Genomic DNA, 27999 nt, shown 5'->3' with positions numbered 1-27999 from the left:
ACCTTTCCTGAGAGTGGCTGCTGGGGATATCCGAGGGCTGCTGGCATTGGCACCACTACTGGAACCCAGCCCGAGGATGGGGAAGCGGATCTTGGGTGGGGAGAGAAGGGCAGGGGCCCCAGCAGTGGCGGCGGCGGCGGCAGCGGGCGAGTAGCCAAGGAGGGAGGAGCTGTAGCTAGGCCGCCGGCCCTCCCTCCGGTTGCCGTCAATGGCTGCCTGGAGCTCGGCCGGGGAGCTCAAAGCTTTCTTCTCACACTCATAGGCATAGAGATACTTCATGTACCTGGAGGGAAGGAAGGAAGGGAGGAGAATAATCCAGAATGGTACCAGAGGCCACCCAGTTTAAGTTTATGGCTCTGTGGGACAGGCCTCTGGGACACAGGGTCACTTGGCAGAAGAGAAGGTCCAGGGTGGCCGGATGCCCTGTCCCAGGCCCTTCCAGCTGCTACTCAACACTGTACCAAAACTCTGCTCCAACTGGAGGAAACTATTCTTTAAAAGAAAGAAAGGACATCTTCACTCCCGTTTTCTGTTTGTTTGGGCACCATTTTAGGTGCTGTTTAGACACGTTTTTGCAATGTCTTCCTGGCTCCTAGATGCCCTCACCATTTTGAGTCAACCAGGTCAGGTAGGAGCAATGTTTCCTGTCCTCCTTTGCATCACATATCGTAAGAAGCACTTCTCTATCCAAGAACCTTGAGAGAAGGAGCCCTTCTTTCTAGCGTACTGCCTCACTGATGCTCATTCCTTAGTCTCCAGAGAGCAACACCCAGTGTGATGCAGTGAATGGATTCCCCTCGGCCTTCACTCTCTGATGCTACTCTTGGTTCCCTTGCTCCTATGACCCCCATAATTAACTCAGATGATGATGAAAATAGGTCCAAATCCCAGGTCCTCTGTTGCTGGGCAGGCGGAGTGTTGGGTAGGAGGGGCTAGGCTTAGGGCGGAGGTGTCTTGTCAGAAACAATGTCCTGGAAAGAGTGGCTACAGGGCCAGAAGCCCACGGGGGAATCTCAGTTCTACCACTACTAGTTGGTATGGCCTTGATCAAACCTTTTAAACTCTGAGACTCTGTTTCTGTTTCCTGAAAAATGAGATAACACCTATCTCACAGGGTTGATGGTGAGGTCTGAAAGAAATAAAATAGCAAAGTAGCCTAGGGAGACACTTGGGAAATGGTGGCTCTCATGATCTCCCAGGTCTAGAAAGGGATTCGTCTCAGAAAGCTCCTGGCTACATTGAGAATTCCTCCCATCTTGCCCTCTGTACAGTGGAATTTCCTTCCTTCCTCTCCTCTAGGTTAAAACATCCCCTTTCTCCCAGATCAGCTTCCTTTCCCTAGGGCCCCAGCCACTCACTGGGTCCTCAGGGTAAAGGCGGCACTGGTGATTGATGTGGGCAGGTTCAGGCCTTTGGTGATCTCCCGCCAGATCTTCTTGTTGATGATCTCCACCAGGCCCCCCTTCTCTGTCACCAGCTTATACAGCATATACAGGTCCAGGATCTGCTTGGCCATGATGGGGATTCGGTTGATGGGGGTCCCTGGGATTGTCCAAATAGAGAAAAAAAGTGTTGTGTCATCAAGCAGAGAAAGAAGACATATGCATGTGCCCAGCTTTTGCGGAGTTGGAAATATGGTCATGAATCTGCTTTAATCGGACTCAAATTCCCAAAGCTGGAAGCTATCAGACTAGCTGCCAGTTCTCCTTGGGATGAGCAGAAACACAGGTCCAACTCACAGGCTTTGTGAGCCTCTCTGGCTCTGTCTTCCCATCTGTAAATAACGGGGCTGTACTAGATGGCTTCAAAGTTGAGTTGTTGTGGGGTTTTGCTTTGTTTTGGGGTTTTTTTTTTTTTACTAACAGGATGAGTCCAGATTCTTTCCTAATGATGTGGTAACTCACACTCCTCTGGGGCCTTCAGAAGATGCTGCTCTGCGCCGCACCCCCCACCTTCCACCGCCCCCCCCCCACATGCACAGCTCTGGCGCCCTTTTAACAGTGTACACAGTGTAACAGTGTTTTCATTTGCATACCGCCTGCTTCCTCCTCTCCTGCAGCAGGACAGAGAAATGTTTTCTCTCCCTTGTCTCCACCGAGTCAAAGGAGCTGCTGGACACCATGTCTCCAGGGGATGAAAAGCCACTGAACGACTCTCTCCCCACTAACCGCTCCATCCCTCCCTGGCCTCTGAAAGAGGGAGGGTCAGAGTGGCTTCCGCCACTGGCCCCGAAGGGAAGTGAGAGGAGCCGGGGACTTGATTAGGAAGCCTGGCACCAGGCAGGAAGGCCCACTAATGAGCACCAGGGGACGGCAGGGAGGGCGGGCCCCGGGCCCTTTCACAGGCCACTGGGATGCTCAGCAGGAGGCGTGATGGATGACTGTCATTTGGCAGCCTCAGGATTAATGATCCAGAGGTCAGAGGGGAGAATTCCACAGGGAAGGGTCACCGGCCGGGGCAGGGTTTGAGACTTGTTGCCTTTTGATGACAAACTCCTTGTACTGCACACAGGCTGCTCCTCTCGGCCTCGGCCCCCTCCCACCGCCCTGGTCTTGCTGAGGCCTCACTGACTAACTGGAGGCCTGTAAGCCAGCTTGATTTTCGAGAAGTGCTGTTTGTCTCAGCTCCTCCTGCTTCTTTCTTTCTGGTCATGGAATGGTATTTTCTTCCCAGCCCTGAAATGCGGGCTTAGTACAGCTCTTTCATAGGGTAATTCACGTGAGGGAACGGAGCAAAGGGTCCCAAGAAGAGCAAGCAGCAGGAACACGGCGGGAGGGTGGGGGGGAGGGGGAACGGACCTGTGTGGCAGCACCTGACCTCTTTTCTAAGTGTGAGGAGGGAGCAGCAGGTCCTCCAGAACTCTGTCTTGGTCAGCTGGTCCTCAGAGGCTCAAACACAAATGGGTCACAGTGTTAGACCCAAAGGTACAGATAAACTAGGAGATACTGTGAGTACATGGCCAGCACACACAGCTTGTGTTGGTTAACTTCTCTTCCCTGTGCTGCTCTGGACGATAAAATGAATTCCTGACATAAACACGAGAGCCTGGTGTGGCAGAGCTGGTCTCCTGGCAGGACAGGGCTAAGGTCTGCCTCCTGTGGGAGGCCCGTCTGCCCGAGCACACTCACGGCCCAGGCCAGGTCACATCCTCATGGCACCACCTGGAGACTCTGGAAGACCACTCTCAAGGTCCCCTCCCATTTCCAGAAACTTCTAGGACATCTTCAGGGTGACCTGTTCACTTCCAAGTCAGAACGTTCACCCTGAGCCCACCGTTATCCCCAAAGCCAGCCCCTTCTTTCTGCCCATGGCGGCCTCTTACCCACGTACTCTACGTGCGCACTGCAGCCACGACGACACTCACTCTCCTGCTCCACACCCACAGACCCTGACGCCTACCACACCCCTTGAATGACTGCCTTTGAAGTGTCTCACTCTCTAGCTCGGTCTCCTCACGACCCTCCCCAAACCAGGCTCATTTCTACTCCACTCTCTGCTTCGTGCTCTCCCTCATCAAGCCTCATGTGACCTGCCTCTGCTCAAATCCTCTCCACACTGGCCTTCAGGAAGAATCTTCTAACTACCCCAGTTTGGAGGGATTTCTTCTCTCAGAATTCTTACTACAAGCCCTACGAGCTCATCAGGTGATTAGTCTCTGTCTCACGTACCTTCACCAGGCATTCCAGGAGGACTGCAACCTCTGTGAAGGCAGACAGAGACTGCTTCTCCTTCACCACTCCTTAAGTATTAGAGTGTTTAATAGATTAAACTGCCGTGCACATGGAAAAAGAAGGTGTTTCTCAAAGTCAAAACAACCAGCTATGGGTTACCCAACGGGGACCCTCAGTCACATGTCTGTTGTGCTGGCAGTGTGCCCACCAGACCTGTCCCCAGCATCACGTGTCTGAGGCTGACAGCCCTGAGCAGAAGTCCCCTTCTCCTCTCAGGTCCCAGCAGGTTCATTAGGGTCACGACCCTTAGTAAAGAGCCTGGGGGTACAGAGGCCCAGCGTGCGTAAACTCTTTGTGGCCACGTCCCACGCAAAGTGGACCAGCAGCAGCAGAATGGATGGAGAGCTGGGGGTCCTTGAGAAGGTAAAGAATCTACGACTGCACTCAGTGGGGTGGAAGAGAAGAGGAAGCAGGGGTTAAAGAGCGGAATGCGGGCGGGTCTGTGCCAGACCCGGATGGGTGCGGCTGCGTGTGTAAGCACCAGGCAGGGGCTTGCCCAGCCCACCGCTTTCTCCAGAACAATCACCTTGGAGAACCAGCTACACTGCGGTTTTGGAGATCCATTTGCAAATGGCCTTCTGAGTTGGCGTTATTTTCATTAGAATCTCCAATGGTGGTAAACCTTCAAACATAAAGGGTGTATTTTACGTTTAGAAATGGTCATTCTTGGAAGGAAGTCAGGAGAACAGGAAGTGACCAGGCTGTTTATACGGATTTTATTTGAAGATGAGTTGTGAGAGGTTCTCAGGTGTGGCTCACACTGCCTCTGGAGGCAAGTCCTAGATACATTTACTCTGAGTAATCACTGGACTGTCTAGTTATCTGAGGTGGCTTCTCTGAAAGATAATAATGTTTTAGCTGTAGAAATTTCATGAAAAAAAAAATGCCCCTTTTTATAGTCATAGAATGTGACTGCATGAGGCTGAGAAATGCTTCAGGAGGGGGAAACAGGCAGGTAGGGGGGCTGAGAAGACAAGGAAGGTTTCAGAAAGTGGCATTTTAAGTCAAAGCTATAAATCTAACCAACAGTGACTTCTTCCCAGCCCCTCTGGGGAGAAAGCACAGGTCTGGGGTACATGGCACCAGGTGGTGGCCCCCACAGTCCCGCTCTGTGGTCCAGCCAGGCAACCTGGTTCAGAGATCAGTGGATAAGGAGACTGGGCGTGTTCTTCCCAGAACCTGGCCCTCTGCAGAACTTCTAAAAATAGCTCCCAGGGCAGGAGGCCCCCGGGGGGATGTCAGAAACAAAGTCGAGACTGTTCTGAGTGCTAACTCAAGATGATGGTATGGTTTTCTCACATTACCCAGAAAATCCAGATACAAAACTTGCCCTGGCTTCAATTCTGACAACCAAGAAAGAGGCTGGATCCACAGGCCAGTCTGTCTATAGTCTGCTCTGTGCCTAACGGACCTGGCACCCATCTCCTTTGTCCCAAGGAGACTCAGCTATGAAAGAGGTGGGGGCAGGCAGAGGAGGACCTTCTGAACAAGAAAGGGAACCAATATATCATACAGGGGGTTAGGGATGAGGGATCGACACATTCAGCTCTCAGTTTCCCCATCTGTGAAATGAGGAATTTGGACTAGATGACTTTCAGTCCCATGAGTCTATGAATAAAAACTTAAAACAAAAACTAATAGTCATGATTATTACTGAAGGGAGGGGGACGTGGTTTTAGGAGCTTGCCTGAATTATGGAATAATGTTGCCAAGTGATCTTGAAATGGACAGTTTAGAAACTTATCCTAGGAAGGCCGCTGTGTGGCCACAGTAGGCCTCTTTCCCCAACCCTGAGGGAAGAAGAGTGTCTCTGGCCTACTCTCTGGGCTCGACTGCATCTTCCTCTAAGGAGGCTCTTCATCTGAGAGGTGACAGTTTTCTGTCCCCAATAAATGCAAAAGCCACCTGCGAAGAACCAGGAAGGAGGCAAGCAGCCACTGCAGAGCACGCTCTGTGGGTCACTGGTGTTGGCGCAGCAGGAGGCTGAGTTTCTGCCCCCCATCGTGCCTGGGGAGTGGGGCGGTGTGTGAGCACCTGATGGCGGCCGCCTGCGTACTGTCAGTCACTGCTATCAAAGCAGGAGCTAGGATAGAGGGTAATTAATCATGCTCCTTCTGACAGGAATCCAGGGCCTTATCTGTACCCCAAGAAATGCCACTGGTCTCTAGTTCCCTCCTCAATAAAAGAGACTGACAGTTCCAACAAAGAGCGCCCTTATCAGATTTCAGCCAGGGAGCCTGAGGCAGCCCGAGGGACAGTGTAGAAAAGGCTTTTATGAGGGCCAGGGACCCTCATAGCGAAGCTGTGGGGCTCCTGGGACTTTAACCCTTGGGTGGTGGGAATGCCGCAGGGCACTGGCACTTGCAAGGCCAAAGCTGTCATCAGAAGTTTCCAGCCAGATGAAGCCAAACAAAAAAAAATCCTGCTCCCTGGCACTTTGCTCTCCTTCCTGCCACTCAGACTGCAGAGACAGAGCTAGGGCAGGGGTGAAGGCAGACGGAGTAGATGGCCTCGTTGGGCAATGGAGGCAAAGATGGGAGATGGCAGGAGTGTGGGAGGGAGGGTGACTTCCTCCCCACCGCAGAGAATAGGCCCATTCCAATGAGACCAGACGCAACTGGGGGCACGGACCCCAGACAGAGTCACACAGCTGCCTTCCTGCCCACTGATCAGGGGTGAGGGCCCAGGACCCAGGACATGGCCCTGCCAACGACCCTCGCTGCTTTTTCTTGGCTTTAAAAAAGATCATTAATCATTTTCACTGTCTGTCAAGAGAGCTGGGCAGCTGAGTGGAGAGCCTGGAAGAGTTAAGACCCATGTGAAGCAGGGAATGCGCACAGACAGGCTTCCTGTCCATTCCTCTGCATATTAATTCTTGCCCTGCTCTGGTCTTGCTGCCCAGGAACAGGCAGAGAAATGACTGGTAATTTTCCTCCTGTTTACGTACAAAATACCTCACACTAGGAAACTGGGCAGTCGCATCAGGCAGCGTGCAGTGCAGTGGAGTGTAGTCGACTGTTCCACGAGCAGAGCAGAGGCAAGAGGCCCAATACCCCAGTTTGCACTGACAGGTGTCTTGAAGCCTTCTGCCTCTGATTTCCCACGGAGCAGGTCTGACAGATACCTGCTACAGAGCACGAAGCTGAAGGTCACAGCTTGCTGGCTTCTGCGGACACCCCTATAACCATAACCACTTCTCAGATCAAAATACACCAGGTCTCCAGTGCTGCAGGAAATTCTCATGCCCCCTCCCAATCAAAATGCATCTCCCACCTCTTCCCTCCTAGGCGACAGCCCTTTTCCTGACCTGTATCACCACAGGTGATTTTTTTCAACTTTGTGTACCTGTAACCATGGCGGATCTCCTCTCTTGTGTCTGGCTTCTTTTGTTCAACATTAGGTCTGTGAGAGCAGCAGTTCATTCCTCTTTATTGCGTGCACAATTCCCTACAGGACTGTGCCACCGTTTGTCCATCCACCGCTGAGGGACACTGGGGTTCTTTCCAGTTTGGGCTCTAACAAACAGTACTGCTCTGAAGACTCCTGAGACGTTTTTCAGTGAACGCAGCATTCACTTCTGTTGCGTATACGCCCAGCAGTGGAGTCTCTGGGTATCAGGGTCGGCCTGTGTTTAGCTGTAGTAAATCCTTCCAAGTACATTTCCAAAGTGCTCGTGCCCATTTATACTCCTAGCAGCCATGCGTGGGAGCACTGGCTGTACCACAACCTGAGAGGTTCCCTTTAAACTCCTCACTCTTCATGATACTCTAGCTCAGACTAATTGCTTTAGGTGAAGGTCAATGTTAAACACTGTGTTCTCCTATGGCTAGTAATCAAATGAAGATTAGGGCTGTGTTGTCTCCTTGCTTAAAAACTCTGTTCAGGGACGCCTGGGTGGCTCACTGGGTTAAAGCCTCTGCCTTCGTTCGGCTCAGGTCATGATTCCAGGGTCTTGGGATCGAGCCCTGCATTGGGCTATCTGCTCAGTGGGAGCCTGCCCCACCACCACCTACTTGTGATCTCTGTCAATTAAATAAAATCTTAAATCTTAAGATCTTAAGTCTTAAAACAAACAAAAACCAACCCTGTACAGAGAAGTTGGCCAAGGAGTTAGGAGGAGGTGAACCACTGGGTTTTTTTCTGCTTTGACTGCTGCTGATCAATAGACCTGGCTAGTGTCTCCAGGAGCGGTGGCAAAAAGTTGATGGGGAAAGGCACAACTCAAGGGCCTAGGATAGTGTGCTAGGAAAGCTACAACAACCCAGCAGGCCTAGGGAGTACATGGCTGTCCTCCATTGTCAAACCACAGCACTAGCTTCACCACAAGTGTAAGTGTAACCAAAGCCTTCCTTTAGACTTTTTGGCACCAACCCTGAGGTACTAAATATTAGTTCACCTGGAACAAAGATGGCAAAACTATCAACTCTGTTTTACCAAGCGCTGAAAGTATCAAAGTATCAATAAAAGAGTGCGGGGGGGGTGGGGGGTGGGGGAGGAGGGCACCTGGGTGGCTCAGGTCATGATCTCGGGTTCCTGGGATTGAGCCCCATCCTGGGATCCCGGCACAGTGAGGGATCTGCTTCTCCCCTTCCTCTCCCTCTGCCCTTCTCCCCAGCTCATGCTCTCTTTCTCTCTCAAATAAATAAAATCTTAAAAATTAGAAAAAAAAAAAAAAAAAAAGATTTGACGCCAAAGGGGCTGAATTTAATGACAAAATTGGGCTCTTCAAATTAATCATGTCTTCCAAAAACTAGGATCCCTTCCTGTTATCATGGATAACTGAACAGATATAGAGTATTAAATGACTATTACAAGTGGAAAAAAAGAAAAAAGTATAATAAAAAAAGTAATAGTAGTTGGAACACCTGGGGAGAGAAAAAGACCTAGCCTCAGACAAAGGCTAATTGTGAGACAAAGATTTGCATTTTAGACTTTCATTTGGGGATAAAGTTCGAAAATGAAGCCCCAAAGCCTATTTCATCTAACAAAGCCAACATATTTTAGTCTATCAGGAAGAATGTCCATGGCACAGACCATTTACTTCAAGATACAAAGAATATATGAGAAACTGCCTCCACCAAAAGGCAAAGCAATATATGTCATGGACGTTTCCTTGCCTGAGATGGATAGATAAGCACACAACAGAAGGAAAAACACTCAAATTGCACTTTGGGGCAGACCAAACCCTTTTCCCACAGTAAATTCTTTGTATATACACATCAAGAACAGATCCAACAATCCATTTGGGAAAACCAAGGTCAGTTTGCAGCCTTGAAAAGAACTAGTGGGGGAAGGAGGGCAGCTCTCTGGGTGAGGTCTTGACAAGACTTGTCCTCTGTGTCACTAGGCAGTTCATTCACTGGTGTGTCCAGCTGGGGCAGGGAGAAGGTGCTCTGGGTGCACGCACGACGTGTCAGAGCTTCCGCCGCTTATGCCCCTGCCCCAACCCCATCCTGCCTGACAGATGGCAGCCTCCGCGCCACTGTGAACAGTCACATCTGCCCTTCCCTGAGAGCTAGGCCTCACCCTGAGATGAAGACTCCTCTTCCATGAAGAGTTCTACATCTGTGTTAATCGGCCAGATGCTGGCAGACCCTACTGGACACCCCACTGTGGAGGCAGACCAGCATTCTCCGCAGGGCTCAGAAGGCTCAAGGAGAGACAAGGCTGCCCACTGTCCAAACAGGAAGTGACGGAGCTGCTGGCACTATGGGACCAGTTTCTCAAGGGCAGAAGAGGGAAAGAGCACTTGCCCAGGAGTTAGGGGACAAATGCTAAATTGGCTCTGTGGCCTTAGTCTAGTCCCTTAAGCTGGTGAACTTTGCTCTCTCTACCCCTTTAGAGCTGGAGCTGTGGGGAGGGGATTGGAAAATGGGTTGACAGGGATCTCTAAAGTACACAGGATATTAAAAATAACAGCGAAATCAATTTCTTTCTGGTTCATGGCCTAGGGAACAAGAAAACAAGCTTTTCTTCCTCACTGATGAAGAATGGAATTGTTTATAAGCCTCTGCTTATCAGACTTCCAAATTAGTCCCCCTCTGGCCTACCTAGATTGCCCCCTGGAGAATTTATCACAGAATGATATCTCAGAAACCATCCACAGTCAATTTAATTAGCCAGAGAATTTTATTTACAATAGTTTGGCTTTATTTTTGGCAAAGAAACGTGTGTGTATTTTCCATACACACATGTGTGCGTGTGCACACACAGCTAAAGGGAAGCCAGAAGGGGCATCAGAACTCTGAAATCTCACCAATCTTTCCAGAGCAACAGGGGGTGGGGAGGAGGAGAAGCAAAACCAACCAGTTGAGTTCAGTGTGGCTTAGACAAGGAAAGGGGAGAAGCACTTGGTCTTGGGGGTCCTTGGTATGGTTTATACATAACTGTTTGGATAGAATTGCTAGAGGGGCTTCTCTTCTCTTTTTGGTCACTGAGGGTGGCTCGTTATCTGTTGGAAGCTCAAAAGACACAGTCATGGATGTAATACAGAACTTGGAAGAAATTTCCAGATTAATTCTAATTGAGCCCTCTCATTTTACATATAAGGAAACTGTGGTCCCCAGAAGCAGGATTTGCTCCAGATCATGGAGATTTGGGTGGGGGGATGTGAACCCAGCTTTGTACCCAGTCCACAGCACTCTCCCTGGCTATCTGCCTCCCCAAGGGGTGTGCCTGGGCCTCTTCTCAGGCTCCTTCTAGGGCAGCTTGCTCTGCTAGTGGGGCGGCAGTCATCAGGGTGGAGTCACCCTTGTCTGGCCCAGAAACCAAGGTGCCTGGAGCCGAAAGGCCCATCTGTTGCAGTCAATTCACTCAAACACATTAACAAGCGAAGGAGACCCTGCACAAAGCAGCAGTTACGGCCTGGCCCTCTCCCACTGGACAGCCATTTTATCACCTGCAGCTGTGGCCGCTGGGGCAGCCTTCCGACCACTGCCTCCGAGCCCTGTTGTCTTCCTCTACGGTGCAGCCTGCAGTGTCAAAGCTGCCCAACCCCACTCCTGGCCCAGGCAGGAGTCACCAGGCCTTGGAAACTCGGGCTGTTTTCAGTGGCTCCTGTGAAATCTACGTTTCTCCTTCCCATTGGCTGTGGAGGAGTTGTTGCTGGCCTGCTACCGGCATCTCTGAGGCTTTTCCTCGGACCCAACTAATGACATCTGGCTCCTGAGTGCCGCAGACACTCTGATTCAGGGGTGAAGAATCAATCACCCATGTCCAGGGGCCCTTGAGCTCACCACTGTGTGAAGACCAAAGACAGCAAACTTCCCAGGAGTACAACTTTGATCTGCTCACAGCCCTCTTGAGCGCCCCCTCTAGGCTAGACCATTAGATGCGGGTTTCCAGGGAAGAGATCCCCTCCGGTTTAAAGGAACCCCCCTCCAGCCCTGCCTCGGTGCCTCCCTCTCCCCTCTCTACTGCATGTGTGCGTGCGCACACACACTGTTTGCCACAGCATGCTTCCAGAAGGCCCAGCATTGGCAACAATCGCCGTATTCTATGGGCACAGACTAGTGCTAACTTCTTGGCCAAACACGGCTCTCCACAGTGGGGTGCCAGCTGACTCAGCCAGGCCACAGACAACGGTTCTGCCAGCTGGGCCTGGGCCATGGGCAACCATGCTTCTGCCGCCGCCTGGGTGGGTCCCCCACTCCTGGTACCTCCTACTGGAAGTGCATTTCCTCTCAGAGGCCTCCCCTGTGCTGCAGCCCAGGACAGGGTCCCCGCACCCACTCCTCTGGCACTCAGCCATGGGAGGAGCGCTGGTGATACTGCTCGGCACAGGCCCCCGCTGCCCTCGGGTCCTGCTACTGGGGTGGAGGGAAGATGATTTCCAGAAAGAATTTCTCTCCAAAGTAAATTTTAGACCTTCATCCTCTTTCCCATCCTTCCATAGTAGTGGTTCTTAATGGGGGGTGGGGGATGGGTGTGACTTTGTCCTCCAGGGGAGGTTTACTCTATCTAGAGATATTCTGGGTTATCACGACTGGGAGGTGTCCCTACAACAAAGGACTGTCCAGTCCCCAAAGTAAATATGCTGAGGCTGAGAAAACTCGTATTCAGATAACTAACAAATAGCAAAATGGACTCCTCTGTTCCTATGGGTGATGCCAGCAAACAGTGAAATACCTAGCTTATGTGCTGAGGACAGAACAAGATCTGTCGCGGCGATCAAAGGGAGTCCCTTACTCCCACTTTGGGGTCACTCAGAAATACACTCAACAGCAGTCTGGCAGTACCTGGCCACCGCAGAGTGGCCAGCTTGTCTGCACACGCTGCTTTTTGGTGCTGACTTCCAGTTATAGGGTGGCTATCTAAAGAGGGCCAGCTCCAGGCCTTCTGAGTAAGGAAAGCCTACAGGACTGCTCAGACGGCCAACACCTCTTGAGCACCTCCCAGTCTGGTGCTGTGCTAGCACTGCGGGTGCAAAGAACTAACCGACTGGCTGTCCTCAAGGAGCACCTAGTCTAGTGAGGACACAGAGTAGTAAATAAATCATTTCCGAGATTCACTCTTGGCTAGGCTGATCTAACTTCCATTTTCCTTTCAAAAAAAATCCTTCTGGGAAGGGAGATGAACAATAAAGTAGAGAATAAAGCAGTGGAGCCACACTGCTGATTAAAATCTATATTGCTATGGCAGCCCCTCCGAGACGTGATCAGCTCCTGGGTTTGCACCAGCTGGGCTTGTGGAGCTTGTAAATAATTAAAAGGTAATTGGAAGGGAGACCAAAGTATTAAGTGGATTTTTCGCTCTCAGGGCAACCAGGGAGTTTCACTGCTGCCGGTCACATTATCTTTCAGGATTATATTCTTGTTTTTTACCAACACATGCAGCTCCAGATAGTAGTTGGGGGAGTAAACTAATTAGGCTGCTTAGACTGCTCTGAGAGGCCTGGCGATGGGAGGACAAAGAGACACAAAACTTTCAGTCATCCTTGTTACAAACCAGTTGTCATGGGCACACTGCTAGGACAGCAGTGAGTATTTAGAATGTAAAGGAAGAGGAAGGAGCGGGAGAGAAAGGAGTTCACACAGAGTAATACCTGCTGGGGGCTGCCTTTAAGCTCAGCCTAAGAGGAAGAGGAGGATTTCAGTCCCAGATCCCAATAAAGGAGCTGACACAGAAGCCAAGGAAAGCAGGGTCCCAGGCAAGAGGCTGGTGGGAACAGCTCTCTCTTGTGTCCTAAGGGTAATGAGGGTGGAGCTATGCAGGTTGCTGTGGACCTTCTCCTAGAGAGGCTGGGTTTCTGACCATGCTTCCTGAGGGCTGACCTGGCCAGTGAACCCAGCGCTATGACAGGATATAAAGCCAGGAAGTTGAGTCACTGGGGCTTAAGACTCAGTCATGTCAGGGTCCAACGTGGAGATGGCTGGGGAACGGGGGGGTGGAAGTGAGAAAGAGAGATGGACAGAGAAGTGGGAAGGTGCATTATAAAGCAGATGCCCACATAACCTACAAACTGCAAGAACGCCCCAACCGAGCCAGTGGGTGCAAAAACCAAAGAGCCAATGGGTAAGAAAAAGAGAGTTAGCCTTCCCTTTTCATGGATCATCTCAGACCCTCTCACCAAATTCTATGGGACAATCATTCAGGGCAATCATTCTAGCCTTTTCTTGGGCTTTCTCAGTCTCTGTGAGACTAGGTACACCAACATGAAACCCCACATACTAGTTTAAAGTGATGTCTAAGGTTGCTAGAAGGCTAAGGAAAAAGTACCTTTGAATTTGAAATTACCTCCTAGAGACCAGTTAATCAGAAGAGAGCATCACAAATAAGGCAGGACAAAATTTGGATGGATTCATTTTCTGCCAGGGCCCTCTCTGCCCATTTCAATCTCATTGTCTGCCAATTCCTCTGCTAAGGCCAGAATCGATAATCAGGAAATGCTTCTTGTTCTCCTGGGCTAAGTAAGACGCTGGCACTCTGCATGGAGGATGGCTAACAGTAACTTGTGCACAGTAGGCACTCAATTAATACTCACGGAGTTGAAAAACTGAGTAGACTGCACACTCACCCCTCTTCTGCATAAAGACGAAGAGGTCATCCAGGAACTCTTTCCTTTCCGGATCACTGTCCAGTTCATACAGCTGCAATCCCAGTCCCCCCGGAAAAAAAACACAGTGAAAAATTCCAACTAATGCAGGAAGTCTCACACCAGAGATACACAATCTTCTCTGTATGACAACAGATATGACTCACAGGCCACTCCTGTCCTTACTCCTTGGGGATCAGATACAACAACCCACTGCAGAACTGCCCCTTTTGTTATCACAAAGGAAACATTACAGACCTTGGCAAAATCTCGAGAGATCTCTCTTCCCCGGCCTCCATCAGCATCATCACTCCAGGCCAAACCACCATTCTGAAGGGGAACAAAGCACAGAGTTCAGAAGGGAACAGGACAGAGTGGCAGAGGGAGGGGCAATCATTCAGGGCAAAGACGAAGACCTTCAGCAACTGTGCTATCCTGGGCTTAGACCATAGAAGACTGCTCGGCTGACTGCCTCTGCCACTCCTATGGGACAGCTTCTTCTTTTGCTTTCAATTACATTCCAAAATAAGAGGGAGTCAGGTGGAAAAAATCACATCCATTTGTTGGAGGAGGGTAGGTATTACTTTTCCTTGATAATCCTAGAAGACAAGGACACCAAGGCCCAACTTTTGACTTTTGGAGAACCTACTCATCCCTAGCTGATCTTCCAGAAACCATCACTCTGAGCTGTACTTCTTTAGGTTCTATACAGTATATGCATTTGTATGACTTTTATGGTGTGCTTAGATACTAAACGGTATGTTATAATGACACCTAGCCCAGCTTCCGTTATGACACTCTAAATGGAGGGCAAAGTGTCCCGGGAGCAGGACACAGGTCCTGAAGTTCTGGTCTCTTGGCCAAGCCTCCCCACTAGAAGCCGTAAGTCTAGAGAGAGGATGGTCCTCGGAGACTGACATTCTTTCCAAGGTACAGAGACTGTGTCACTGGGGTGAAATGCATTGCCATTAGAGAAATAATGAAAACCTAATGCTAATTTAATTGATTAGGTTAAACCAACACCACTCAGCCAAATAGGAGCAAATGGCAAATATGCCTTTGTTTATGTTCTTGGAACCTGCTTCCTGCCTTTATTCAGCTGCGTAACTCTTACTCCTCGGATTAGGTAACATCTTCTGGGGGAAGCCTTCCCCTCACTCCAGGCGTGCTAAGCACTCTGGAAGCAATCTCTGTATATTCTGAGTTTAGAACTTAACATATTTTGGAATTATCCATCATCCTCACCACATTGTAAGCTCAAGAACAAAAGTGTCTCATTCATGCTTGTAACCCCAGCAAAGAGCACACCACCTGGCACTTAATAGGCCCCAGTAAATGCTTGATGAACTATAACATTGCTAAAAGGCAGTAACTGGCTATTTGTATCAATTAAGCACCTCTTCTAAAAATACACACATCAGGAGTGCCCCGGTGGCTCAGTGGGTTAAAGCCTCTGCCTTTGGCTCAGGTCATGGTCCCAGGGTCCTGGGACCGAGCCCAGCATCGGGCTCTCTGCTCAGCAGGGAGCCTGCTTCCTCCTCTCTCTCTGCCTGCCTCTCTGCCTACTTGTGATCTCTATCTGTCAAATAAATAAATAAAATCTTAAAAAAAAACACACACACACACACACACATCTACTGTACAGAAGAGTCAAAAAGGCTCTCTGCTAGTGGGAAACATGAATTGTCTATAGAAGTCTGCTGTTCATTTCTGCCATGCTGGTCCAGTGGAGGACCTCATAGACACTCTTTCATTTCTACCCCCAGGACCACAGGCGCATGCGCAAATAGTTGGGGAGGGGCCTCTGGGGATGGGGTGCAGAGGTTTCTTGGGAGGACATTCTTTGGACTGCACAGGGATCGTGTTGTAAAACCTCATCAATAAAACAAAAGCCTCATCTAATTCCCTTCTTCCTAGCTCCCCCTCTAATCAAAGCTTGCCTGAAAGCCGGAGGTTATTATTCAGTCATATTTTGGGACCATACTTTGCTTCCCCTACTCAAAGAGGGCTCTAAGATGCAGACCTACTTTCTGATAGCAATTTAGTACACAGGGAGGTAAGTATAACCAAGAAGAACTGACACTCTGTCAGCTGAAATGGAACAGGCTAGACCAAATTGTTTCCCTACTTATCTCGTAAAAGATGTGTGTGAGGAAGTGCTCAGTAAATGCTATCTAAGTGCACTCATCATCTCCCCAGGCAGACGCCACCAGAGATCTCCCTACAGCTCTTCAGCTCAGGGAGGCCAATAACCAAGCAGGAGAAACACTATTAAACAACAACAACAAAAAAGAATAAAGAAAAAGGCTAAGATTCACCCCCACACTGTAATTACAGTGAACAGAAATCTGGTGTCATCTGGTGGCAAGTAGCACAATGAATAATCAAGATGAATTATGCCTGTCAGGTCAGCAAAACCAGACGGAGTTACAGTCCCCCTTTCAAAGGATGCAGGAGGTTGCCCTAATGCCCACTGATTTCGTTTGAGCCAGTAATTCCTGCTGGAAAGTCAATTATCCCGGGAGCCCCTATCGGCTGAAAGACATTTAATGGGGGATCACTGCCGCTTCTGTTATGTCAGCTGTTTACTGTGGCAGCTCAATTCCCAGCTCTCTCTAGCTGGGGATCTGAAGCGGATTCTGTTCACAGGAGGTTTCTTTCTCTATAGGTGACCAAGAGAGATGAAAACACAGTTTTTTGCTAATTACAAGTAACTTCCAGGCACTCAGAGCTTTCTCAGAAATGCTTTAACACTCAGCCAGGTGGGGAGGACGGAAGGGTGGGGAGGACGGAATCCACAACCCAGAACCCAGACAGCGCTTCCCACAGCAGGAGATTAGCGTCAAAACAAGCACACCAGTGCAACCACCATGTGACTATGTGTGAAAATAAACACCCAGGTGTGAGGGCTCAGCTCTGGAACAGAGAAGAATGCCCTGGGGGGTCGGGAGGGGGTCTGGGGACCAGCAGGACCCCTTGGCCTTCTCCAGCTCTGATCAAATGGAATCAGAACCTGAGCGGCGGGAGGGTCGGACTTGGCACTAGCTATGGCCTGCTAAATAGGAAACACTTAAAAATCTGCGTAGTGATGGGATTTTAGCATAAAGCACCCTTGGCTCAGTGACCGCAGAGGACAGGGAGATTTGCCAGAACAGGATGGAAAGAGGGCATCCAACTCTTTGGGCAATCCTACAGTTCGACCCATTCCACAGATAGGAATTTTAGTGATGATTTAAAGAAAACACAGGGCAAGAGTTTCCCATGAGTGGAGGTGTTCTCTTTTGTCCAAGGAAAGGATGGGCCATTACTTCATCTAAAATACTCAGCTGGGGTTGGTGGGGAAATGTCCATTCTCTGTGCATTATTCTCTTTGTCTTGGGGCAGTTAAACCCTGCTTCACAGGATTTTCTAGCTGAAGTGAGAGTAATTCCTGGACCTGCCCACCCTTTACAGTCCTGCTGGAATGTTGCCTCCCCCCCACAGGAAGCCTCCCGCCTCTGCCACCGGGCAGAATCCACGCCTTTCTCCTCTGGGCTGTCACCTGGTGTGCTGGTGACTTGTGCCCCTGTCCATGCCCATCGGGGTATCCCGAGGCCCCAGCACATAGAAAGTGCAGACAGGTATACTGAAAGGCAGCGACCTCCAACCCTACAATGCCTCAGTTCTCCCCCTTTTCACAGGGAGGACTACAGGCTTCCACGGCTATCTTCTCGGTTCTTCGCTCTGACCAACTACTGCAGAACACAGCCCCCTTAGGCACCTGGAGTTTGTGCGCTGGTTTCTTAGCCTATCCCCAGGCTGTGGGTGTGACTGCTGGAAGCCGAGGGATGATTTATTTCTTGGATGCCAAGTGTGGCCAACGCAGACCATGGTAGGGAGGCAACTGGGGAGCGGTAGACGTGAGTGTGGGGAACACACGTCCAAAGGGAGCCAGCTCAACACTATCGAGGGGTCCCCAAGAAAAACATTTCAGTTTACGGCCCAGGGGAACAGGCTCTGTGACAGGGAGGCCAGCAGCAGCCAGTGCTCACTGATGGCCATTTACAACCTTCCCAGCCTCTCCTACTTGAGAACTCTCTTAACCACTTTGATCTCACCAGGAGCTCACAGGAAACTGACAGTTTGTTCCCAAATACCAACCCAAGACTAGCTTTGGCTACTATGTATACATTCAGCTTCTTTCCCCCAGGGAAGCCACAGTGTCGTGCCTTTAAATCCCTCAAAAATGGCAGCAAAAGAAGGCTGGGGGAAGGAGAGAGGGGAGCAGCAAGCTGATGTCTGTGTATCTCCTGTGCAGCAAGGGCTGGGCCAGGGGCTTAGCAGGCCTTTTCTCACTGAACTATGATTTAGAGGTGGGAGAACAGAGGCTCAAAGAGCAAACTGCTTAACTGGCCAGGGGTCACAGAGCTTCCAGGTGACAGCACAGCATATAACGAACCCAGGTCTGGCTCTCTCTGTTACACTGCTCTGCCTGGTGGGCAGAAAGAATAGCACAAGGTGTTCTCGCAGGGACATCAGGAAAGGAGAGAGGGAGGAGAAGAAAATCCTCCTGGCTACAGAATGCCTGCAATGCCAAGTCATGGCCCTCGGGGTTCCTCTCATAGGAAGATTCTTTTATTCCCTGATTCATCTCATTGGTGACATCTGGGAAGGCCAGCCAAGCAGGAAACCAGCCTTCACACATCATCAGCGGAGACTTATCTAGGGTGCTGGGGGGGGTACTGGAATAAAAATTGTTAACCTTTCACCACTACTTCCAGAACAGAACATCTGGGGCAGGATCCCCCACCCCGCCACCCCACCCCCCACCCCGCTTCCCCCAGAGCCAGGGCATCAGGGGAAAGAGAAAGAGAGATAAAGTAGGTTTTGCCTCTGGGAGGACTGGTGGAATATGGCACCTAGCACTACAACTCGCTCATAAAAGGCCTTTGAAAACAATAAATCAGTCTAACCTGACAGCTTCTCAAAATTAACATAGTGCTTCCTCAATACCTCAACCCTGGAAGATCAAGAAGACAGAGGGGAAATGTATTCACTCCTTTAAAAATTTAAAAAGCTACCTTTGTAGAAGAAGGGTGTTTTTTTTGTTTTGTTTTGTTCTGGTTTTCCTTCTCTCTGTAAAGCCCCGGAAGACAGAACTAGAGTCATGGGGCAGAATTCGCCAGGAGGACAATTTCAAGTGGACAGAAGAAGGACTTCTCTAACGATCCGAACAGTTCAGGGATGAAGGGGGCCTTCTCAGGAGGTGGGGGGGCAGGTTCCTGTCCCTAGAAGGCCATCTGTCTGGGATATCACGCTGTGGAGTCCAACATGAGACCGGGCTGGAGGAGAGGGCCTCTAGGGGCCCTTTCTGTTCTGAGAAGCAAAGACCCTGTGACAAATTCATTCAACGCTGATTTCCTGAGAATCCACACCAGGTAGAGCCTTGAGCAAGCTGCTGAGAATACCCCCACCCCCCAAAAAGTGATTCTCCCCACTGGGAGTTTTACCACATGGTTGGAAAAACAAGCTAGACACACACAGCATTTAATAGAGCAAGCCAAAGTGCCGGAAAAAAGTGCCCAGGAGGTGGAAGAAAGGAGGGCGGCTCAGAGGTGGAGATAAAGCCCGCCTGGAAGAATGGGCTGAGGGGAGATTTACAGTGTAAATGAGCATGGAATGGGGGGATAAACAGGGCGTGTTTTGGCAGGGAGGATGCGAGTCTGAGTGGCTGAGGTGGAAACAGGCTGTGAGATGCCTTGAATACCATGAGAAAATTTAAACTCTGAACTGTGAACAGAGGGAGGCAGTGGATGTTTTCTGAACAGAAAAATAAATAATTAAACCAGTGTTTTAGATGATTTTAATGACCTACTTTAGAGAGAATAGAATAGAGAATAGAATCCAAATATACAAACGTATGTGGATACCATTTGTATTAAGATTAAATGGATTAAATCCCATTGAAAATGGGATTTTCACTTTTCTTTATATTCATTCACATATATTTATTTGATCACCTAGGATATACTAGATACTGTGAAGGTTTCTGAGGGGAAAAAGAACAAGCCAGTTACGAACCTCTGACCTTGTGGATCTTAATGGAAAGAAAGATGATTAAAAGAAAATGGCTGATTTTTTCTAGATTAACTTTGACTCATCTGTGAAGCCCCATCACTTGCTCTCCTGCCTCTCCCTTGCCTCCAGTGAAAAAAATCTGGATTGCAATGAAATGATAGAACAATTTCGTGAAATAACACCTTCACAATATGTAGTCTTTCCAGTAAGGGAGCAGTATGACTCTTCATTTAACAACAGTTACTTTGAATGGCTCTCAATAATGGCTTGCAATGTGACATACTACTTTTGTACACTGCACAGAAGACCAGAGAGGGAAAGCCAGCACCGGCACTGGCTGGCTGTGCCGAAGCCATGCAGAATCCAGGGTGGGAGAGGGGGCAGCAGGACCAGGGAGAAATGACAGGATCGTACTAAGAGGCCGAAAAGAGAAAGAGGATGAACGTGAATCTCATAATGAGAAAGGTACCTTCTGATGGAAAGGGAGAGACGCTGGGCAAGGAACCAAGCAGGAGGCCTTTGAGCACTAATGAAAACAGACTACTGTCTCTGGTCTGAGAAAGGGAGGGAGAGAGAATATCCCACAACCCTGGAAGAAGCCAGGTTATGGTACCTGGCAGTGGCAAGAGCCAAGCTTCTAGGAGGAGAAAGGGAGAAATCCAACCAGTGTTTCCTGACCCAAGAAGGCTATGTTGGGCCTTTCTTTTTACTGGGATTTGGGGAAAGGAAGGGAAAAAAAAAAAGGCACAACCAGACCACGCCTCCAAGATCTTAGGAGCCAACACTACATTCCTTAGAGCCGTACCTCCCCAGAGACAGGAGCGCCTGACTTTAAAAGCAATTAAGTATCTAGGCTATTTTAGGATTACTCCTTGACCACCTGGAATATCTTATTAAAGCACAGCTCAGATGTCCAAAGCAATTTTAGTTCCCATTCCTCACTCCTCCCCAAGGCAAATGTTAACCCTTTCCTTCAGACTGAAAGTACAGAAGCTAAGCTTCCAACTCCTCACTTGGGCTCCCCGTATTCTTAAACCTCTAAACACCATCACACATACTGACAACCCTTATAGAGATTCTTGAGTATTCTCGGAAAACACAGAACAGTAATTTGTTTCCGTTCTCTCTACTCTATAATCTAATAGATTCTGAACCCCAAGGTTAAGGATCTGGGCAAATTCCTGGGGCCTGAATCTCAAAGTAGTCATTAGCAAAGGAACTAGACTTCAAAGGGGCTGATCTCAAACTCATAGATACTATTTAATTGCTTTGAGTATATGTGCTGCCAAAGCGAGCACCTATTTAATTGCTTTGAAATATAAAATGTAACCCAAGTATTTGGGCTGAATATTGCTGTTGTTACTACTGTTACTTTTTTAAAATAAGCAACCCATAAACTACCTTCTCTTTGGCTAGACCCAGGCCCTACTTTAGGCATCACCTCTACAATACTGTGACTGCTCTGATGCTGGCCAGGCTGATGATGCCGTAATGTTCAAAGTCCAATTCCCAGATCTTGGTAGGAAGGAAAGAAAAACATCTTTGCCCTCCCACCACTTTTAACCAATTCCAGGAGGTAATGAGACATGCACAAGGGGCTAATGGGCAGGATTATAGAAGAATCCTAAAAGGCGACCGGAGCCCCAGGAAGTAAAACAGATATTGTTATAAGCAACACTGTTGGACTACAAAACCCTCCTGATAAGATCAGGATTACTGCTCTTAGCTAAATGGCTCCGGCCTTGGAAGCACAGAGTTATAATTATCAGATGCACACCTTCCGCTGTCAGGTAACTTTAGCAGGAACCAGAAAGCACCCCCCTACCCCCTTACAAGCAGCAAAGATCAATTCAAAGTCGGTGGCTTGGAAAAAGAGCGAAGGGACACTTTTCTGATTAGGCAGTAGAAAGGAGGAAGTGTGGGGGTCGGGGGAGGACAGCAGTCCTACCTTCCCTGTCTAGACACACAGTCCCTCCCGGCCATAACCAAGAACACTGCCCAGAAATGGAGAGTTGCTACAAAAGGAGGAAGAAAAACTAAAGTGCAGTGTTGGTGAAGTGTTGTCTACCGACTGGCCCAGCCAAGTCTAAGTCCGCCACAGAGCAAAATCCCAGCTCCTGCTCCCAGCAGAATTCCAGTAGGCAGCCCTGCTCACTCCACCCTGTGAGCTACCTGCCCCTGAACTCCCACGGCCCTCCATTTAACCCCACGGAACTCTGAGGGCCAGCGGCGGACAGCTGAGGAGACCACCTCATCTGACCTTCATCTGACAGAAGGGGAAACTGAGGTCTGAGGAGGTTAGGAAACTTGCCCGAAGTCAGTGCTACAGAAACTTGTTTCAAGAAAATTCACAAAACTTTTTTTTTCAAGCTATATTTTTATAAAAGAATTATTTATTTCTGAGAGACAGAGAGAGGGAGAGAAGGAGCAAGGGTGCATGGGAGAGGGGAGCAGAGAGAGAGAGAGAGAGAGAGAAAGGGAGAGAGAATCTGAAGCAGGATCCCTGCTGAGCCCAACAGGGCTTGATCCCAGGACCCCAAGATCACGACCTGAGCTGAAACCAAGAGTAGGACACTTAACCAACCATGCCACCACAAATACATTTTTTTAAACAAAGGGTTTAATTTTTAACTCATCTCTACACACAACGTGGGGCTCAACTCACAACCCAAATGAATGTCAGTACCCAAAGAACAAGCTCCGAGCATAAACTCAGGAGGATCACCAAGTGATGAATTGGGGGAAAGCAAATACTTAAAAGAAGGTGGGCTTCGAGTTCTAAAAATACGGTTCTATTAAAGGGACCCAGAAGGCAACAGAAACCATTTCCTAAAGACAGCAGTTTAATTTTAAGGTTCAAAAGGGTAATAGAAAAGTATATATTAAAAAGAAAAGAGAGAGAGAGAGAGGGAGGGAGAGTGAGAGAGTCCCTCATGCATATTCAATTTTACAAATTAACCAAGCTTTGAAAAATGATAAGATTCAATGGTAACAAGGGTTGGGGGAGTGGGATCTCCCATACTCCCATAATGGAAATGTAAAATTGGTATATCTTTCCAGAGAGTCACTTGCCTCAAAATGCCCAACCTTATAAAAACAGCAGCAGGAACAACAGATCATAATTGAGAACTTATTATATGCCACGCCCTGTTTCAGTATTTCACGTGTATTAAACATTTAAACCTCAGCACAGTTCTGAAGGGCTACTATAAAGACACCCATTTTTCAAACCAAAAAACTAAAGCACAAGGAAGGCATGAGGGAACACCTGGCAGAAGGCTGCAAAGCAACTGAACAAAGGTGTTGAGAGGTAAACACAACTCTGCTTGTAACTGCGTCACTGTCCCGTCTCCTCCTGATCTTGTAATTCTGTCCTATGAATCTACCCTAAGGAAATGACTAGAAATACAGAAGAGATTTATAATAGCAAAAAATTAGAAACAGCCCAGCTACGTGACATTAAGGCCAACAGGCAACACGTGAAGGTACTATCTGTGGGGACAGAACACCTCCCAGCCAATCACAGAAAGCCCTGCTTTTGTGAACCATTGGGTCCCTACTTCACATCCTTCCCATTAATCTAGATGTAGTGAAGATCTACATATAAAAATGTAATCATAAAATTATAATAATATATATTTATAGCCCTGGGGAGAGGGGACCTTTTTAAATATGAGAGAAACCAAGAAGGGAAAGATCAATTGATTTAGCTACATCAAAATTTAAACTCCTACATGATGAAAGAATTAAAATATGAAAGAACAGCAACTGTGAAAAATTCTTGCCACATAAAAGACAAAAAGCCTTGGAGCACCTGGGGCGCTCAGTGGCTTAACGCCTCTGCCTTCAGCTCAGGTCATGATCCCAGGGTCCTGGCATCGAGCCCCACATCGGGCTCTGTGCTCAGTGGGGAGCCTGCTTCCTCCTCTCTCTTTGCCTGCCTCTCTGCCTACTTGTGATCTCTGTCTGTCAAATAAATAAATAAAATCTTAAAAAAAAAAAAAGACAAAAAGCCCATGTGCAAGAGCTTTTACAGCTCAATAAAATAAGGTAACAGAATAGACAAATGGGTAACGTCAACAAAAGACAACAAACCAAACTCATGGAATATAGCAAAAGCAGGACTTAGAAGGACGTTTACAGTAGTAAACACCTACATTAAAAAAGAAAATGTCAAACGACCTAACTCTATATATCAAAGAACTAGACAAGGAAGAACAAACTAAGCCCAAAGTTAGACGAAGGAAGGAAATAATCAAAATTAGAACAGAAATAAATATGACAGGCACTAGAAAAACAACATCAACAAAACTAACAGGTGTTTTTTTTTTTTAAGATTTTGTTTATTTGACACAGAGAGATCACACGTAGGCGGAGAGGCAGGCAGAGAGAGAGAAAGAGAGAGAGAGAGAGAGGAGGAAGCAGGCTCCCTGCTGAGCAGAGAGCCCGATGCGGGGCTCGATCCCAGGACCCTGGGATCATGAACTGGGCTGAAGGCAGAGGCTTTAACCCTCTGAACTACCCAGGTGCCCCTAACAGTTGGTTTTTTGAAAAGGTAACAAAATTGTCAAACCTCGGGCTAAACTAAGAAAAAAAAGAGAAGACTCATATTTGTTTAAATTCAGAGATGAAAGAAAGATACTGCAATGGTTATATAAGAAGCTTCTCTGAACAATTACATGCAAAAACTTGAGAATTTAGAGGGAATGTATAAATTCTTAGAAACTGACCCCCAACCAAGAGTGAATTAGGAAGAAATAGAAAATCTGAACAGACCTATAACCAGTAAGAAGACTGAATCAGAATCCAAAACCTTCCAACAAAGAAAAGCCTGGAACCAGATGGCTTCGCAAGTAAATTCTATCAAATATTTAAAAAATTAACATCCAATCCTTCCCAAACTCTTCTAAAATCTTAACGAGGAAGGAATACTTCCAAATTCATTTTATGAGCTCAGCATTACTCAGATAACAAAGCCTGAAAATGACACTACAAGAAAACTACCTGATGAATACAGATGCAAAATCCTTCATAAAACACTGGCAAACCACAATCAACAGCACATTAAAAGAAGCATATACTGTGACCAAATGGGATTCATGACATGGGATATAAGGATGATTCAACACACAAAAATCAATCAATGGGATAAACCACATTAACAGATGGAAGGATAAAAATCATATGATTATCTCAATAGATGCAGGAAAAAATCTGACAAAATTTAAGTCCTTTCATGACAAAGATACTCAATAAACTAGGAACAGAGTAAATTACAAATTACCTCAACATTTTAAAGGCCATGAATGAAAAGCCCATACCTAACACCATACTCAATGGTGAAAAACTAAAGGCTTTTCCTCTAGGGTCAGGAACAAGGCAAGGATGCCTATTCTTGCCATTTCTATTCAACACAGTACCAGAAGTCCGAGCTGGAACAACTAGGCAAGAAAAAGAAATAAAAAGCATCCACACTAGAGGAAGAAATAAAATTATCTCTATTCGCAGATGACATAATCTCATATGTAAAAACTCTAAAGATCCCCCCCCCACACACAAAAAACCATTAGAACTAAGAGGTGGAGCACCTGGGCGACTCAGTCATTAGATGTCTGCATTCAGCTCATGTCATGATCCCAGAGTCCTGGGATCATGCCCTGCATTGGGCTCCCTGCTCAGTGGGGAGTCTGCTTCTTCCTCTGACCTCTCCCCTCTCATTCTCGCTCTCTCTCAAATAAATAAATAAATAAATAAACTCTTAAAAAAAAAAAAATCAGTTGTATCACCATACACTAACAAGGAATTTCCAAGAAGGAAATTAAGAAACACAATCCCATATTCAATAGCATCAAACAAATAAAATACTCAGGAATAAACCTAACCAAGGAGGTGAAAGACCTGTATACTGAAAACTATAATACTGCTTAAAGAAATTAAAGAAGATACCAAAAAAATGGAAAGACATTCCATGGTTATGGATGGGAAGACTTAGCACTGTTAGAATGTCCATACTACCCAAAGAGATCTATAGGTTCAATCAACCCCCACCAAAATCCCAGTGGCATTTTAAAAACAGAAATAGAAAGAACAATTCCAGAATTCATATAGAACCACAAAGGACCTTGAATAGCTGAACCAATCTTAGAAGAAAGAACAAAGCTGAGGCCTCACCCTTCCTCGTTTCAAAACACATCACAAAACTGGGGTGCCTGGGTGGCTCAGTGGGTTAAAGCCTCTGCCTTCGGCTCAGGTCATGGTCTTAGGGTCCTGGGATGGAAGCCTGCTTCCCCTGCCTTCCCTCTCTGCCTGCCTCTCTGCTTACTTGTGATCTCTGTCTGTCAAATAAATAAATAAGAATCTAAAAAAAAAAAAAAATCACAAAACCACAGTGACCAAAACACTATGGTATTCGCATAAAGACAGATAAATTATAGAGCAAGGGAACAGAACAGAGTCCAGAAATAACGAGCACACATATGGTTAACTGATCTTTGAAAGAGTACCAAGAATACACAACAGGGAAAGGGTAGTCTCTGCAACAAATGGTGCTGAGAGAACCAAATATTTACCTGCATGGAACGAAAATGGACTCTTAGCTTATACCATACATAAAAGACTTAAAGAAACTATAAAGTTCCTGTTAGAAAATATAGGATGGAAGCTTTGTGACGTTAGTCTTGGCAATGATTTCTTGGATAGGACACATGCAACCACAGTAAAAAGACAAATGGGACTACAACAAAATAAAAAGCTTTTGCACAGCCAAGGGAACAGTCAACATAGCAAGAGGCAACAGACAGAAGGGAAGAAAATATGTGCAAATCATATATCTGATTAAGGGTTAATATCTAAAAGATATAAGAAACTCCTACAGGCGCCTGGGTGGCTCATTTGGTTAAGCACCCAACTCTTGATTTCGGTTCAGGTCATAATCTTGGTCATGAGACACAGCCCCATGTTGGGCTCCATGCTGAGCAGGGAGTCTGCTTCTCTCCCTCTTCCTTACCCTCTACACCTCTCCCCATCCCTCCTTAAATAAATAAATCTCTGGGTGCCTGGGTGGCTCAGTGGGTTAAGCCGCTGCCTTCGGCTCAGGTCATGATCTCAGGGTCCTGGGATCGAGTCCCGCATCGGGCTCTCTGCTCAGCAGGGAGCCTGCTTCCCTCTCTCTCTGCCTGCCTCTCCATCTACTTGTGATTTCTGTCTGTCAAATAAATAAATAAAATCTTTAAAAAAAAAAAAATAAATCTCAAAAAAAAAAGAAAGAAAAAGAAAAAAAAGAAACTCCTACAACTTATGGCCAAAAAAACCCCAAATAAACCAATTACAAAGGGGGCAAAGACTTGAATAAACACTTCTTCAAAGAAGACATACAAAGGCCAACAGACACATGAAAAGATGCTCAACAACACTCATCATTAGAGAAATGCAAATCAAAACCAGTAAGATATTACCCCACATCTGTCAGGATGGCCACTATTAGAGCAAACATAAAATAACAAGTATTGGAGAGGATGTGGAGAAACTGGAATCTTTGTGCACTGTTAGTAGGAATGTAAAATGGTATAGCCAATATGGAGAACAGTATGGAGGTTTCTGAAAAAATAAAAAAACAGAACTACCATATTATACAGTAATCCTAATTCTGAATATTTATCCAAAAGAATCAGGATTTTTTTTTTTTTTTTTTTTTGACAGAGAGAAATCACAAGTAGGCAGAGAGGCAGGCAGAGAGAGAGAGAGAGAGGAGGAAGCAGGCTCCCTGCTGAGCAGAGAGCCCGATGCGGGACTCGATCCCAGGACCCTATGATCATGACCTGAGCCGAAGGCAGCGGCTTAACCACTGAGCCACCCAGGCGCCCAGGATCTTTTTTTAAAAAAATATTTTATTTATTTATCTGACAGAGACAGAGAGTACAAGCAGGGGGAGAGGCAGTGGGAGGGGGAGAAGCAGGTTCCCTACTGATCAGGGAGCCCAAAGCAGGGCTCGATCCCAGGACCCTGGGATCGTGACCTGAGCTGAAGGTAGATGCTTAACCAACTGAACCACCCAGGCGCCCCAAAAATCAGGATCTTGAAGAGGTATTTTCACTCTCATGCTCACTGCAGCATGGTTCACAATAATCAAGATATGGAATCAACCTAAGTGTTCATTGACGGATGAATGAATAACAAAGA

At 47.5% G+C, this 27999-nt stretch overlaps 1 protein-coding gene across 1 annotated transcript in view; it reads right to left on the bottom strand.

Moving 5' to 3' along the window:
* ARID3B (AT-rich interaction domain 3B) overlaps nucleotides 1-27999 on the bottom strand; it is a 55050-nt gene that overhangs the window by 6367 nt on the left and 20684 nt on the right. Inside the window, 4 exon segments of the mRNA XM_082735855.1 lie at nucleotides 3-283; nucleotides 1359-1542; nucleotides 13747-13819; nucleotides 14023-14094. Of these exon segments, the coding sequence (XP_082591981.1) occupies nucleotides 3-283; nucleotides 1359-1542; nucleotides 13747-13819; nucleotides 14023-14094 (610 nt within the window).

The sequence above is a fragment of the Mustela nivalis genome (genome assembly GCF_964662115.1).
Source record: "Mustela nivalis genome assembly, chromosome: 6".
Classification (NCBI taxonomy): domain Eukaryota; kingdom Metazoa; phylum Chordata; class Mammalia; order Carnivora; family Mustelidae; genus Mustela; species Mustela nivalis.
The sequence above is the reverse complement of the archived record's forward strand: the minus strand, read 5'-3'. Positions and strand labels throughout refer to the sequence as shown.